This window comes from Delphinapterus leucas, chromosome 6 (genome assembly GCF_059928025.1).
Source record: "Delphinapterus leucas isolate spDelLeu-1000000601 "Yukka" chromosome 6, BTC_Dleu_Yukka2, whole genome shotgun sequence".
NCBI lineage: Eukaryota > Metazoa > Chordata > Mammalia > Artiodactyla > Monodontidae > Delphinapterus > Delphinapterus leucas.
In genome coordinates this window covers 50,136,437-50,152,191 of record NC_143134.1, presented here as the reverse complement: position 1 = coordinate 50,152,191, position 15,755 = coordinate 50,136,437, and the positions used below count along the sequence as shown (strand labels likewise).

Below are 15,755 nucleotides of genomic sequence, written 5' to 3'. Positions count from 1 at the left end.
AAAAAAGATGTTCTACTTTCAATTACTGTTGAATTCTTCAAATTGAACTTAAATATATTAAAAATATGCACCGTCTGTCAAACACAGTGCTTGGTGCTAGGAGCTAGAGATGAACAAAATAGAGGTCTTTTCTTCAGGGAGCTCACTAAGGAAGGAGACAGATGTGTAAATAATTAAGCAAATAACTGCCATTAGATTGATTAGTTGCATGTGTTTTTATAATAAATAAAAATCTTCATTTTAATATTACAAAAGAGAGACAATACTAAATATGTAAAACAATAAGTGAACATCTGCCTTCCTCCTCACCCCACCCCTGATCCCTGAGCCTGGCAATTTCATTAGCCAGAAGTACCACTACTGGTGTGTGACTTCTAGGCTTTTCTCAATATTTTGACAAAAAATGAGATCAAACATACCGTTCTGCATCTTTTCCTCACTTAATATGTCAAAGGTATAATTCCATGCAAACATAATATTCAATTAAATGTATGAACCGTCATTTATTTAGCCGTGCTCCCGTTCATGAACTTTGTGTTGTTTCCAGTTGAGGCTGTAGGCTGCAGTGAATATTCTTGCCATATCTTTGCATATTTGTATTGGTAATTATGGAGGATACCTTTTTACTATAATTAAAAAAATTAAAATACAGTTAAGTTATGTTGTGTGTACAGCTTTATGAGTTTTTTTGTTGTTGTTTTTCTGGGTTTTTTTGCGGTACGCGGGCCTCTCACTGTTGTGGCCTCTCCCGTTGCGGAGCAACAGGCTCTGGACGCGCAGGCTCAGCGGCCATGGCTCACGGGCGCAGCCGCTCCGCGGCATGTGGGATCATCCCGGGCCGGGGTATGAACCCATGTCCCCTGTATCGGCAGGGGGACTCTCAACCACTGCGCCACCAGGGAAGCCCCAGCTTTATGAGTTTTAATGCAGCTGCCACCACGTTAGAATAGAGAACGATTCCATCACCCCCTGAAATCTTTTCTGTGCTGCCCTTTTTAGTCACATCTCTCCGACTCCTAATCCCTGGCAACCACTCATCTGCTCTTCATCCTTATAGGCTTACCTTTTCCAGAATGTTATATAAAGGCATTCATACAGTATGTAGCCTTTTTATATTGGTTCTTTACTCAGCATAATGCCATATTGTTGCAAGTATTAATAGTCTACCCCTTTTTATTTCTGAGTAGTATTCCGTTGTCTGGATGTACAGCGGCTGTTTATGCATTTGTCTGTTGAAGAACATTTGGGTTTCTCCAGTTAGGGGTGATTATGAATAAATGGAGCTGGTATAAACGTTCACTGTATGAACATAAATTTCCATTTCTGTAGGGTAAGTACATAGGAGTGGGATTGCCGGGTGATGTGATAAATGTATATTTAACTTTACAAAAAAAGATTAAACCATTTTCCACAGTGACTGACCATCTATTTTACATACCACCAGCAGTGATTGAGTTACAGTTGCTACACATTCTAGCTAGCACTTGGTATTGTCAGGGTTTTTCTGAGCCTTTCTAATAGGTGTGCAGTGGTGTCTCACATGGTTTTAATTAGCATTTTCCTAGTGTATAATGATACTGACCATCTTTCTGTGTACTTATTTGCCATCCACATATCTTCTTTGGTGAAGTGTCTCTAATCTTTTGCCCATTAAAAAAATTGAATTGTTTGTTTTCTTACTGTTAAGTTTTGAGAGTTTTAAGATATATTCTGGATGTAAGTTGTTTGTCAGCTATGTTTTCTCCCAGTCTGTAGTTTGTATTTTGATTTTAACAGTGTCTCTCATAGATCAAAGTTTGAAATCTTGATAAAATCCAATTTATCAATGTTTTTCTTTACAGATCACACTTTTGATGTCATAGCTAACAACTCACTGCCTAACTCCAACATCATGAAGATTTTTCTCCCATATCCCAAAAGTTTTATATTTTTACATTTTACATGATCCATTTTCATTTAATTTTTGTACAAGGTGGGAGGTTTCGGTTTAGGGCTCTTTTTTTTTCTTTTTTTTTTGGCATATGGATGTCCAGTTGTTCTGACACTATTGTTGAAAAGACTAAACTTTCTTCACTTAATTGTTAGAAGATACATTTTTGATATGAACCAGTGTAATATGTGTATAGTGTAATCATTAAAAGAGTGGGTTTTGAAATCAGTGTGCCTAAATTTGAATCTCAGTTCTACCACTAATTACTTGTATGACAATGACCAAGTATTTAACCTCTTTTTGTCTTAGTCTCCTTTTCTGTAAAATGAAGATAATCATAGTGCCTATTCCATAAGTTTCCACGAGGATTAAGTTATTACATGTTACACACATGGAAAAGTGCCTGACATATAATAAGTGATGAATTAGGGTTAGCTTTTATGTAACTTTACAACTGTAGATTTGCAAGCATGTCCCAGAAATGCATTTCCAAGGAATATTGGAAATATGGTGACCATTTTTTCCAATTTACTACAGTTGCCTATTTGTGTATCTTCCTCTGTGAATAACTACTGATTTATTAATTTATAGAATTTACTTATGTATTATACATATAAACTCTTTAAGTTTTATCTATAACAATATTTTTCCCATTTGGCCTTTTGTTTTTTGTTTTTTGCCGTATGCAGGCCTCTCACTGTTGTGGCCTCTCCCGTTGCGGAGCACAGGCTCTGGATGCGCAGGCTCAGCAGCCATGGCTCACGGGCCCAGCTGCTCCGCGGCATGTGGGATCTTCCCGGACTGGGACACGAACCCGTGTCCCCTGCATCGGCAGGCGGACTCTCAACCACTGCGCCACCAGGGAAGCCCCCCCATTTGGCCTTTTTATCAATTACACCAACAGTGTAGACCTTCCTGTTTATCTGCCAACACTAGATATTATGACCCTCTCTATCGTTAGTTAATTTGATAGACAAATAATGAGATGTCCTTTTAGTTTGTGTTTTAGGATTTGTAGTCAAGTTAATTATCATTTCATATGGTAATTATTGTATCAGTTAATTTTTGTTGAGTAACAAGTCATCTGAAAACGTAATGGTGAAACAACAAACATTTATTATATCTTAGATTCTGTGGGTCAGCTGGAAAGTTCTTTGATCTAGGGTGGATTGACCGATCCCTGTAGTCAGCTGATGGCTTGGCTGGGGCTGGATGGTCTAGGATAGCTAATGCACACATCTGGCAGTTGGTCTATTGGGCCTCAGCTGGAATGGCTCATGTCTGTATCATGTGGTCTCTCATCCTCCAGTGGATTAGTCTGGGCTTTTCCTCATGGTGGTCTCAGGGTCCCATAGAGCAGTAGGAGGGGGCAGGCCCAGGGGAAAAGCACTTTTAAAACCTCTGTTTTTGTCACATTTGCTAATGTTTCATTGGTCAAGGATAGTCTCATGGCCAAGCCTAGATTCAAGGGGTAAAGAAGTAGATTTCACTTCTCAATGGAAGGAAATGCAAATTATTGTGACCATTATATTTCAATCTACTGCAGTTGGCTATTTATTTTATAAAAGATTTTGGTATTTTCTATAGTGCAATCTGTCAGTGTTTTCCTTTATGGATTTGTGTATATTCATGCCTTTGGATGACCAGACTGTAAGCTTCTTGAAGGCAGAAACCATATTTTGTTCTTTTCTTCATCCACAGAAGGCAGCATAGGGCCCAGCTCATAGTACTTATTGAGTAAGTGCTTATTGAATAAATTCACTCATCGAAGGCCAGGCTTGCTTGCTTGCTTATGTATTTATTTATTCATTCATTTATTTATTCCTTCATCAGCGATTATTGAAGAGCTCTTATATGCCAGGCACTGTGCTAATTGTTAGAGATACAATAGTGGACAAAGGGCAAAATAGAATTCTCTTGTGGTGTTTAGAGTGAAGCATTGTGACTGGTAATGGAACTTAGTGAGACATGGGTTCAAATTCTATTTGTCTGTCGCTGGGCATATTACAGAACATCTGTGAGTTTCTTTTTTTAACCTATAGAATGGAATATAAATCCCTTCCTTCAAGTGCACAAAGAATTCAAGCGCACGAAGTTTGTAAAACACCTTGCATAGTACCTATTACCTAGTCTGTAATAAACAATGTTATCTTTCTTCCCGACACGGTATAATCTGAAGCCTGCTGAGAATGCTAGCCCTCTTTCTTTGTCGGTCTCTTCTTAGAAATGTTCATGGTCCTGAACTTCTCCCATTACAGACTCACTTCTTTGGTTTGCTCTTCTGATAGCTCTCAGAGTTGTCGCTTTAAGCTATTCTTAAATTCTTATTCTTATTCTCTTTTTTGTGCAAGCAAATCAACCCAAATTGCCTTCCTTATTGGAATCTGGAGAACAGGGAACTTAGGAGTTAAAGAGCTTGTTGAATTCTGTCTTGGAAGATAGAGATATTTGGTTGTGGGAGTGAGTATGTACGTCTGTGCACATCTTTTGGCAGCAGAAGGGAGAAGGGAACTTGGCAGGTGATTGAAGCAGAAAAACCCAGAAAGAGAAGGTGGCCTGGTTCCAAAGATGGATTCCTCTCACGCCAGATAAATTTGCTGGCAATGGACGAATACGATTCAATTAGAGAGCATCCCTCTCTCAGGGCGAAATGATAGGAAAGATTATAAGGCAGCATTGTAAAGCTTGCGGGGATTTATGAGGTGGGCAAACCTCATTTCTGGGAATTCCCACTCTCTCTGTCCTGTACCCTTCCCAGCTTTTTGGCTGCCTCTCCTCAATGTCTTCTCTCTCTTGGCCCAGTTTCTGCCAAGCTCCAGGATTCTTCAGGTACCATCCTGTCAAAATGATGAACATTCCAAATTCCCTCACATTAAAGATTTGTCCATTTACCCTGCTACCCTGGGGTGACAGAAAAGGCCCTGGGGAGAAATTCACACTTGAGGGCTGGCTTTGCCATTAGCCTTTGTGTGACCACTGGCCAGTCTCTTTTCCATGGGCCTCAGTTTGCCCTTTATAAAGTGTGAGGCTTGCACCAGGCAATCTCTAAAGTCTTATCCAGTTTAAACAATCCTTGATTTGATGGTGCCATGCCTCCTCCAGCCCCACCTTACAGAAATGGAGTTTTGCATGTAAGTGTGCATATGTGCTGGGCATTCAGTGAAGTCTCACTCTGTGGATGCTGTGTCTACTCCTGTATAAAATAAAAACTTGCTTGCTAACTGACTGGTGGCAATTCTGATGTTCTAACTAGAACATGCGGTATTTATCCCGGATGGAAAATTTCTGGCGTTCACGGGATGGTGGGGTGGGATGCTGTCTCCTCCGGCAGTCGGACGAGGGTCCTGTTTGTCAGGGAGGCGGGGATGGGAAATGGGCATGCCCTTGGGGCAAACAGGCTTGGAGCAACTCCTGAGTGAGAGCAGTTTGTTGTTAGAGAGACCCAGCCTAGTCATATCAAGGGTGTCCTTGTCTAACTCCCAACTGTGCATGTAAAAAGTTAGCAACTTCCTTTGGTTATTTCCAGGCTTGTGCATGTTGGTATCTTTTCGTTAATTGCCTACTATCTTCTCGGAAAGAAATTTGAGGATGAAGTTATTGCTCAGAGACTTATTACATACATAAAAGTATCCTGGAAACAAACAAACAAACAAAAGATTAAAATATTGAAAACATGCCTGGGAACGTGATTTCTTCTGGGAACACAAGAAGGGAGAGGAGACGCGAAAAATACTTTAACATAGAGTTGACACATAGAAATGGTGCCAGTAGTTCTTAGAATCTGATAAAAAGAAATTAGTGTCAACTTTAGGATGTTGACATTAACCAAGAGAGAACATTCTAGTGGTGAGTCCTATTAAACACTTACTCATTCTTCAAATCCTGCTCAGTAGTTACCCTTTGGGGGAAAACTTTCCTGACTCTCTTCTCATATCCCTTTCGCTTTGTTCTGGTAATTCCAACTCTCCTTCAGGTGCCAAATGTCGCTTCCTCAGGGAGCCTTACGTGATTCATAAACCATTTCTCCACACCAGCCAAGTTTGATTAAGTTCACTGTTATGCTATCCCATAGCACCTTATAATTCTCTCTCATGGTACCTATCGTGGTTCCAGTGTTATATTTATTTATGTGATTGGTTTGCCATATCTGTCTTCCACATTTGCCTGTAAATTACATACGGGTTGAGATCAGATCTGTTTTATTCATTGTTGTGTCTCCAGGGTCAAATACAGTACCTTAGCACATGGGAGGTGCTCAATAAATTTGTTAACAGATGAGTAGACATATAAATAATTTAATGAGTTTTTTTTTTAAACTGAAGAGAATTCTCCTTTTCTGGACACCATAAAAAATAACTAAACTAAAATCCAAACAGTTCCACCAAATAATCTTGGATAGTTTTGGAGATGTCTTTGCTTCTTTGCTCATTGTCAGGGCCTTGATTTCAGAAATGCTTTCGGCCAAGGCCTTATCAGTTCATTGCCAATCCCCTGATTTCAAAAATACTTTTGGCCAAGGTGTAGTGCTCATTGCCATTTGACATATTTAGAACTCTTAGATATCTGCTGCTGTTAGGAAGCTGAGACAACCAAGGACACCTTGGAAAAATTTGAAACATAGTCAATGCCAAACTTCCAAGAAATCATACAGACAGTTGTTCCGAGGATGTGATACCTTGTTCCAAACACATATTAGTGAAACTCCACCCAACACCACAATTCTGAGGTAATAAGAAGCGCAAGGGAATAGCCACACTCTGCAGTAATTTAACCTGCTTTTTCCGCTTGGCTGGCAAGTGCTTCAAAGGTTGGGGAGCTGTGTTAATCAGAACTTGCCTCTGCAGCTGTGCTGAACTTGAATGTGGAGGGAGGGGCACAGCAGACTAACTGGAGTCAGCACCTTGTGAGGCAGGGACATGTATGTTCATTGCTGTTTATTCATTTAACCTTTCATTTTCTTCATCTGTAAAAGTAAAATTGTTAAAAGTGATGACCTTTGAGGTTTTATATGTTTTATTTAAGCAAATTCCTTTCTCCCAAATGAAAATGTATGTGGAGCTGAAATATAAAACAAACAGATGAAAGTTGAGCTGCTCAGTGAGAGTGTGTATGTATGTGCGGACATCTGGAATGCGCTCTGTTAATTTCACCTCCGTCACTCTCAGAAAGATCTGGAATACCTTTTTTAGAAAATGAGAAATAACAACTCCTTGAAACACAGTTTGAAAAGCATGACTGTGTCTCATTTCTAATTCAGTTTGGTTCTATTACATGGGTGTAGATTTAGGTCCAGAGTCCTTTCTATGACTGTTTTTAAAGAAAGATATTTCCATGTCTTAGATGATGGGTTATTATTCGAAGTGTCATCCTAAATTAGAAATCAATCCCAGGAAAGAATCAGGGTTATCTTGAAGCAAAAGGACAGTTTTTTTGTTTGTTTTTTTGCGGTACGCGGGCCTCTCACTGTTGTGGCCTCTCCCGTTGCGGAGCAACAGGCTCTGGACGCGCAGGCTCAGCGGCCATGGCTCACGGGCGCAGCCGCTCCGCGGCATGTGGGATCTTCCCGGTCCGGGGCACAAACCCGTGTCCCCTGAATCGGCAGGCGGACTCTCAACCACTGCGCCACCAGGGAAGCCCTAAAGGACAGTTTTGTTGTTCTCAAGGTTTGCAAACCAGGGACGCTGCAGAAGCCACGGTTGGGAGAGTCATAAGGGAACTGGATGGCCCTTGCAGCCTGACCACAAGTTTTAGATGATTGGCTGTCATCCAAGCTTCTCATTAGGGGCTTTTCCAGGTAGGACCTTAGCAGAATCAGAAGTCCTTATAGGGTTTTTTTGTGTGTGGTTTTTCTAAGAAAGAATTACGTGACTCAGTCCCAGGTCTGTCGTGACTGCCTGGCTCCGTTTTATTTTTGGTCCCTGTCAGCCACACCTGGTCCATTTTCTGTATTCCTTCTTAAGGGATTTCTCTTATTTTTACGTTTCCTCAGGGGGTGTTATTTTATTTTTACAGAAGCAATACTGAGTATAAGAAAATCTATATGCAGGGACTTCCCTGGTGCTCCAGTGGTAAAGAATTCACCTTCCAGTGCAGGGGACGTGGGTTCGATCCCTGGTTAGGGAACTAAGATCCCACATGCTGTGGGGCAACTAAGTCCACGCAACACAACTACTGAGCTGGCGCGCCTCAGTGAGAGAAAGGAAATCCACACACCACAACTAAAGAGAAGCCTGCGCGCCACAACTAGAGAGAAGCCTGTGCGCCTCAGTGAAGATCCCGCGTGCTGCAACTAAGAACCAATGAAGCCAAAAAAAGAGAAAAAAATTACTAAAATTAAAAAAAGAGAAAATCTATACGCAAAAAGAAGATTTAAGCAGCATTTTGTGTTCACCACAGTGAGATTTAGTGAGAAAATGTTACTGCAAAATGTTAGATGCTGTTCAGTAGAGCACACAGAAAACATAGTGAGCAGAACAATGTTGTAGGATATTGTTATGCTTCAACTGTGATGAACAGTCATTTGTTAACCCAGTAGATGCTGTGTTACATTGGCCAGTATCTCCTTACAAACAAGAGACACTTTTATGCAAATATTGAAAAGTGTTTGTGAGATCTTTGCTGAGGAAAAATAATATCAATCCCCAAAACACGTTAAGATGTATGAAATTCCATATGCATCTTACTTACAGCAGACTCTTAGTCTTGATGTCAGAAGTGTGAATTGAACTAATTAATGAATTTGATCCAAGCTCTTCAGGCTGTGGTTGTGGTGAAACAACTCAAAACCAGTCTGCAGTAGGACTCGGAGAGGACAGTCTTGCAGCGGAAGAAAAGGTGTTGGTGTGGGGACGGATAGCCGTGCAAGCCCAGGTGGGCTCTGTCTCTTGGCGTTTATTCTCAGGAAAATGTCACCAATAGCAGATTGCTGGGTAGCATCAGTCACGCAGTAGCAGTTACACCTTTCACTGTGCCAGTAGCAGAACCCTTTTGAGAAGCCACAGGCTACAATTGTACCTGTGGCAGTAGGGCCTCTGCTTCTCTCTTCTTTTTGAAAGGTGAAGTTTGGCCACTCTCCTCCTCCCTTTTTTCTTTTCTTTTCTTTTCTTTTAACCAATTTTTTTCTCAGCATTGTGGAGCGATGTCACATTTTCTATTACTAGTCCAAAGTTGAGAGAAAAAGAAAATGCGTTATATGGATGTGATCCAAAAAGATTTGGAGTGAGTGTAGGGATAAATGATGAGAGACATAAATATTTCTCTGGTTCTAGATTCCCTTGCAAATGCACCTTTTTAAGGGAAGAGCAGTTAACATTTACTTTTTTACATTTAATTTTTATGTGTAGATAATATTCCAATGGTTCAAAAACATTGTATACATTAGGTATACAGTGAAAAGTGTCATCCGTCCCCCCCCACCCCCCGCCCCGTCATTGTCCCCCCAATGACCTCATTCTCCCCTAATGGGTCACCCTTGTTCTTAGCTTCCTGTACCACCTTCCAGAAATTCCCTGGGGCATATGCAAACAAGAACAAATACTGATTCTTGTTTTAGGAAAGCAAAACAGATGATTTTTAAAATTCATTCCAGGAACGTGGTAAGTATTTCTTCCTGTATCTAAAACTCATGTACAAAATCCTTCTGATATTTTATTGTAAGTGGCAGTACAAAGGACAGAGAACTCATGGGTGGAAGAGTGCTTCCTGAAACTGACATGCTGAATAAGGGTAGCAAAGTGTAGTCAAATCCAGACTCTCAGAGTATACAGTTTCCCTTTCTATCTCTGAAAGCAAAGGGAGAGAGCTGGGAGGAACAAAAGGAAAAATAAACTAGACCCATACCTAGAAATAATTTACAGATGCAGTGTGGTTGTCTTTTCAAATCAACTGCTTTTTCTATTATTTCCTAAAGTCATTAAATAAACCACGGCCAATGCTAATGCAGTTCGGTGAGTTCAGAGCAGAGCCCTTGGTTTTGGCAAATCACTCAGCTGGCCCTAGAAATGGGGGTGGATCCCACTGGAGCTGAAAGAATTACAGTGTTTCCTTCCTCTTGATGACTCTCTCTGGGAACATGCCTGGAAGGAGTGAGTGTGGGAGATGAGGTGGTGCTTACTCAGAGGCAGGGCTGGATGTGTGTGTGTGTGTGTGTGTGTGTGTGTGTGTGTGTGTGTGTACGGGTAACTGTGCTCTGGTGTTATTTTTGGAGGCTGTAATTCCACAGCTAGGTTTCCTAGCTCATTCTCGCTTGCGATGCTTTTCTTATCCTAACCTCTGTTCCCTCTCTTGAAATCCTAAAGTTAAACCTACGAGGCTAGAAGCAAGATAGATGCTTGAGGGTCAGGCTTGGGAACCCATTCTACTCAAGATTTCTTCCCTCAGCGTACTGAGTTAACATTACAAGAAAAATATTGCAACACCAACTCCTACTTACATTAAGACTTGACTTTGAAATTCTTCCTAGTGAATCAGATAAAAATGTAGCTCCTAATAGGATCATCCTCAAAACATCACTGTATACATCAAGCATTGGCAAATGCCGTCAAAAACAAATTGTATGAGGACTTCATGGCAGGCACAGTGCTCGGCATAAGTAGGTCTGGTAAATGAATACCAGTCAGCTCTAAATCCTCAGCAACCACTGATCACCTTTCTATAGCATTTTGTAAAAGCGTAACATTTGCTTTCCCCCCCTCATAAACTCAGTAATTATCAAAACAGTCTTTTAGATATGGGCAAAGGGGTCAGTTTAGACTCAGAAGAGCAGTTTCATTTTTTAAAAAAATTTTATTGAAGTATAGTTGATTTACAATGTTGTGTTACTTTCTGCTGTACAGTGAAGTGATTCAGTTATATATTCAGTTATATATATATATTCTTTTTCATATTCTTTTCCATTATGGTTTATCACAGGATATTGCCTATAGATAGTTCCCTGTGCTATACAGTAGGACCTTGTTGTTTATCCATTCTGTATATAATAGTTTGCATCTGCTAACCTCAAACTCCCATTCCTTCCCTTCCCCACCGCCCCTCCCCCTTCGCAACCACAGGTCTGTTTCTGTTTCGTAGACTGGTTCATTTGGGTCATATTTCAGATTCCACATATAAGTGATATCATATGGTATTTGTCTCTTTCTCACTTAATTCACTTAATATGATAATCTCTAGGTCTATCCATGTTGCTACAAATGGTATTATTTCATTTTTTATGGCTGAGCAATATTCCATGGTGTGTGTGTGTATATATATATCACATCTTCTTTATCCATTCATCTGTCAATGGACATTTAGGTTGTTTCCATGTCTTGGCTATTGTAAATAGAAGAGAACTTTCATTTTTAACCTCATTTTTCAACAAGTGGGAGCCAAGTGAATTGGTGAAATTGAATTAGATCTGGTATAAAATTTGTCCATCTGTCCGTCCATCCATCCATCTAGCCAACAAATATTTATTAAGTCCTCTATATGCTGAGAATAGGTAGAATATTCCTATATAAATCAATGCAAATAAAACAGCTTCAATTCTCATTCTAATGGAACGTATCATCTAGGAGGAGAGAGATCAAATAAAATAATCACAGACTGTGGTAATCTTTATGGGATGAGAGTGTGTAGATGTTATAGATAAGATAGGTAAAGAAGACATCCATGAGATAGGCATTTAAGCTAAGACCCCAAAGGATGAGAGAAATTAGCCATGCAAAGAGTGGAAAAGAGCATTCCAGGCACAGGGATCAGCATGTACAAAGGTTTTGAGGTAGGAAAGGGCATGGTAGAGCTAAGGAACTGAAAGATCAGTGAGAATTTGAATTCCAGCTCTGACTTCAATAGCTGTGGAAGATAGAATAAGCTACTCAATCTTTTGAGCCCTAATTTCTTTATATTTAAAAGTGAGATAATGGCGCATACTCCCAGGAGAGAATTTGATGAATATTAAATGAGATAACATGGAACCTACTTGAATTACTTTACATCTACATAAAGGTCCCTGAGACTCCAATAGCCCTCATCACCCTCTGTGCTTGACCTTTCTAGTCTCCTGATCATTTTATGTAGACTTGAGAAGCAACCATCACTGGAGCCAGAAAACAACCTCCATCCCTGGTATTTCCGTATTCACCAAGAGGAGAGAACAGGCACAGATTCCATTTGCTTATCTTTGAAACTTTGGAAATGAGAAGAGAAAGGGTTAGAGGTAGAGGGAGAGAAAGTGAAATGACAGGGTTTTCTTTTTGTAAATGTGCTTTATCACTTAGGAAATAAATCTTAAAAGTCAGGTAGGATTTTCTTTTTACATTTGAGGTTTGGGGCTAGGTGTTCAGAAGCAGAATAAAGAGAAATGAAATAATGGTCATTGAGTACCCTGTATATTGCAGACACAGTGCTTGGCAGGTTATGTAGCTTACCTCATTTAATCTTTACAAGAATTCTGCAAGACGGGTCTTATTAGGCTCATTTCAAAGATGAGGGTCAGAGGGAAATGTAGACTTCACTCAGTCCCTCCCTTAGCTTGCGGAATTTAATGTGGAATCAGGCAATACTTTGATAATGATGAGAGTCTATAAAGTTAGCATATGGTGTATGTCATTGACATATTTCTTTAGAATACTTTATTGTTGGGGTAGAACCACATTATCATTAATTGATCAATAATTAATGATAAATAATGATAATGATAATGCTATTATCATGAATTTGTCTCAATTCAGCAAACACTTACTGAATACTTAACTATGTCTCAGGCACTGTAGTGCGTAAAGACACCTAGTGCACATCTTGTTTTGGGAATGGAGAATAACCGATAGTCCATTACAGCTAGGGCGTGCAATGGGGCAGCAGTGGTTAGCAGGGTCTAGGTGATGAAGAATCTTGATGCCATGGTAAAGAGTTTTGGATTTTGTCCAATGAGAGATAGGAACATGATCGGAGTAGCATTTTAGAAAGACTGCTCACACAGTTATTTTTTAGACAAGGCTTTGTAAACACCAGCTTATCCTGTGGGGCCATGTTAATAACCTTCCTCATACATTATGTTCCCTCTTTTCCTTTTAGCAACAGTGGACGGTGCCATGGACCTGATCTTGATCAATTCCCTACCTCTCGTGTCTGATGCTGAGACATCCCTCACCTGCATCGCCTCTGGATGGCGCCCCCATGAGCCCATCATCATAGGAAGGGACTTTGAAGCCTTAATGAACCAGCACCAGGATCCACTGGAAGTTACTCAAGATGCAACCAGAGAATGGGCTAAAAAAGTTGTTTGGAAGAGAGAAAAGGCTAGTAAAATCAATGGTGCTTATTTCTGTGAAGGGCGAGTTCGAGGAGAGGCAATAAGGATACGGACCATGAAGATGCGCCAACAAGGTAACATGCCCCTTGGTTGTGGGCAGGTGAGGTCCACTGAGACACACACCCGCCTCTTGTCTTGGCAGCTGCTCACTCAGGCTGGGTATGAGCTGCCTGAGAGCATTAGAGATAAGAGATCATGTAGTCCAACTCCCTCACATACAATCCTTTCACTAGACCTTGTGCCTAGTTCATGAGATGAAATGAAATATATCACATGTTCTACTAAGGGCTCCATGGTCCTGATGGAGATATGAACATGTTATGTGTATATAATATGATTCACAGCAATGAAGACAAGTGTCCACCGCCAAACTATGGGCTATTTTGAGTTTTCTCATTGATTTTTCATTTGATTCCTTATTTGTTTTCTTGGCCTCTGAGTATTAACAGAAGTTAATGTTTTCAGAGGAAAAATATGGTAGAAATAAAACATTAAGGGAAACATCTCTCAATAACTCAATTTAATTAGTTACTTGGTACAGTGGTTATCTATTGACATAGTAATGCTGTGTAACACACAACCAAAGCCACGGGGGCATAATGATAAGCATTCATAGCTTGTGAGTCTAAGTCAGCTGGGTTGATAGGTGGCTGATCTTGACTGGGCAGCTTTCTCATGTGTATGGATATTGGCTGCCTCTAGGCTTATTAGGCTGGCCCTGGTTGGGCTACCTTGGCTCTGTTCCGCGTGACTGTTATCCGTTAGCAGGCTAATGTAGATATGCTCTCATGGAGACAGCAGGGGTGCAAGAGAGCAAGCGGAAACACATGAGGCTTCTTGAAACCTAGACTTAGTGCTGTATACTCTCACTTCTGCCTCACTTTTATCGCCCAAAGCAAGTCGAACAGCTGAGCCTAAAGTCAGAATGGGAGGGTATTACACAATTACATGGCCAAGAGTATGGATACAGGGAGGGATGAAGAATTGGGGCCCTTTTTTTCAGGCTACATGATTTAATTTTAGAAGTGGAGTACCCAGGCCCAGCTCACAGAACACCAGAACTTTTGAAGGAGGACCTTGAGAGCCTTCTGCAAAGGAAGAGTATTACTCCTTTCTGTGCCTCACAAAGCAGTGATGTGATGGAACCCTTCTCCCCAAATAGAAGTGGGTCCTAAGCTGTATCTTTGGGCCAGTCCACCAAACTCATGGCAGTTGGAGGAGATGTCATTGTAAACATTATTTAATGACTCTGTTCTGCCCTAAGGCTCCCAAGTTCGGACAGGCAGGTAGACTTCTGGTGCTCTTGATGCTATCTACTGGGACGAAGGTACAGATTCCAGCAGAAATGACCTCTCCTTGTTCTGACGGAAATGATCTGGCCCCTCACCCTCAGTCCCTTTCTCTGGGTTGGTTATTACTAAAATGAAGGGGTCCTCACCAAATTAACATCATCATAACCACACGAGACTGTGGACTGAGGATGTGTCATTTCATGAGACAATGACATTGTGAGCTCTTTAGGATTTGATTTTTAATTGTAAAATTGATCCAGATAAATAATGCACCTCTGCACATTTCTGATTGTCAGCTTTTTATATAGGAATCTGTAGGTTTTTTAGATTACTGCTTCTCAAGGTTAAAAATGCTTATAAAATCACCCTAAGGGTCTTGTTAAAATGCAGACTCTGAGCCAGTAGATCCTTGGGGAGAGTCCTGAGATTCTGCATTTCTAACAAGGTTCCGGGGGATAAGATGTTGCTGAGCTGAGGACCACACTTTGAGCAGCAAGGGGTTAGAGTCAGCCCCTAGCTGGGGTCTACCTGAAAATATTTCTTTGAATCTGCTAATGGTGGTAATTTAAAAATTTGAAGGCAGCAAGCTCATTTTAAGATCAAAGTGATAAAATCATTATTCATCACAAATGAGGGAAAAGGCCCTCTTAGCAAAACTATAACATTCACCTTTAAATGGCATCAGGCGAGTGGGAAAAGTGCACAACAGAAATTCCCAGGAATGCAGCTCTCTGATGAGGGAAGAGAGGTTGAACAAAGGGATGTGAGGTGTGCCAAAGCTATCGTGGCTGAAAAGTCGGCTCTGTTATTTTTCACATGTGTCATTGGGATCTGACTTGTGTAAAGAGTTATGTCCTTCTGCTGATATGCCCACATTCTGAATGAAGATGATCTGAGATTTGTGCCCCAGTGATCTCACAGGTTTGACATGAGAAGTGCCCTTTCCGGGCTGTCCTGAAAATGTATAAATAAGAATCCGTAGAGCAAATTAAAACAGAATATTGGGAGTCAAAAACCAACCGTAGGGCTTCCCTGGTGGTGCAGTGGTTGAGGGTCCGCCTGCCGATGGGGGGGACGCGGGTTCGTGCCCCGGTGCGGGAGGTTCCTGCGTGCCACGGAGCGGCTGGGCCCGTGAGCCATGGCCGCTGAGCCTGCGCGTCCGGGGGAGGCCACGGCAGCGAGAGGCCCGCATACCGCAAAAAACAAAACAAAACAAAACCAACCGTAATGATCCCTCCAAAGT

General features: G+C 41.0%; 1 protein-coding gene across 1 annotated transcript in view; it reads left to right on the top strand.

Annotated features, from left to right (window-relative positions):
* TEK (TEK receptor tyrosine kinase) overlaps window positions 1–15,755 on the top strand; it is a 113,538-nt gene that overhangs the window by 30,478 nt on the left and 67,305 nt on the right. Inside the window, exon 2 of the mRNA XM_022551600.2 lies at window positions 12,983–13,294. Within this exon, the coding sequence (XP_022407308.1) occupies window positions 12,983–13,294 (312 nt within the window). The remainder of the gene's footprint in view (window positions 1–12,982; window positions 13,295–15,755) is intronic.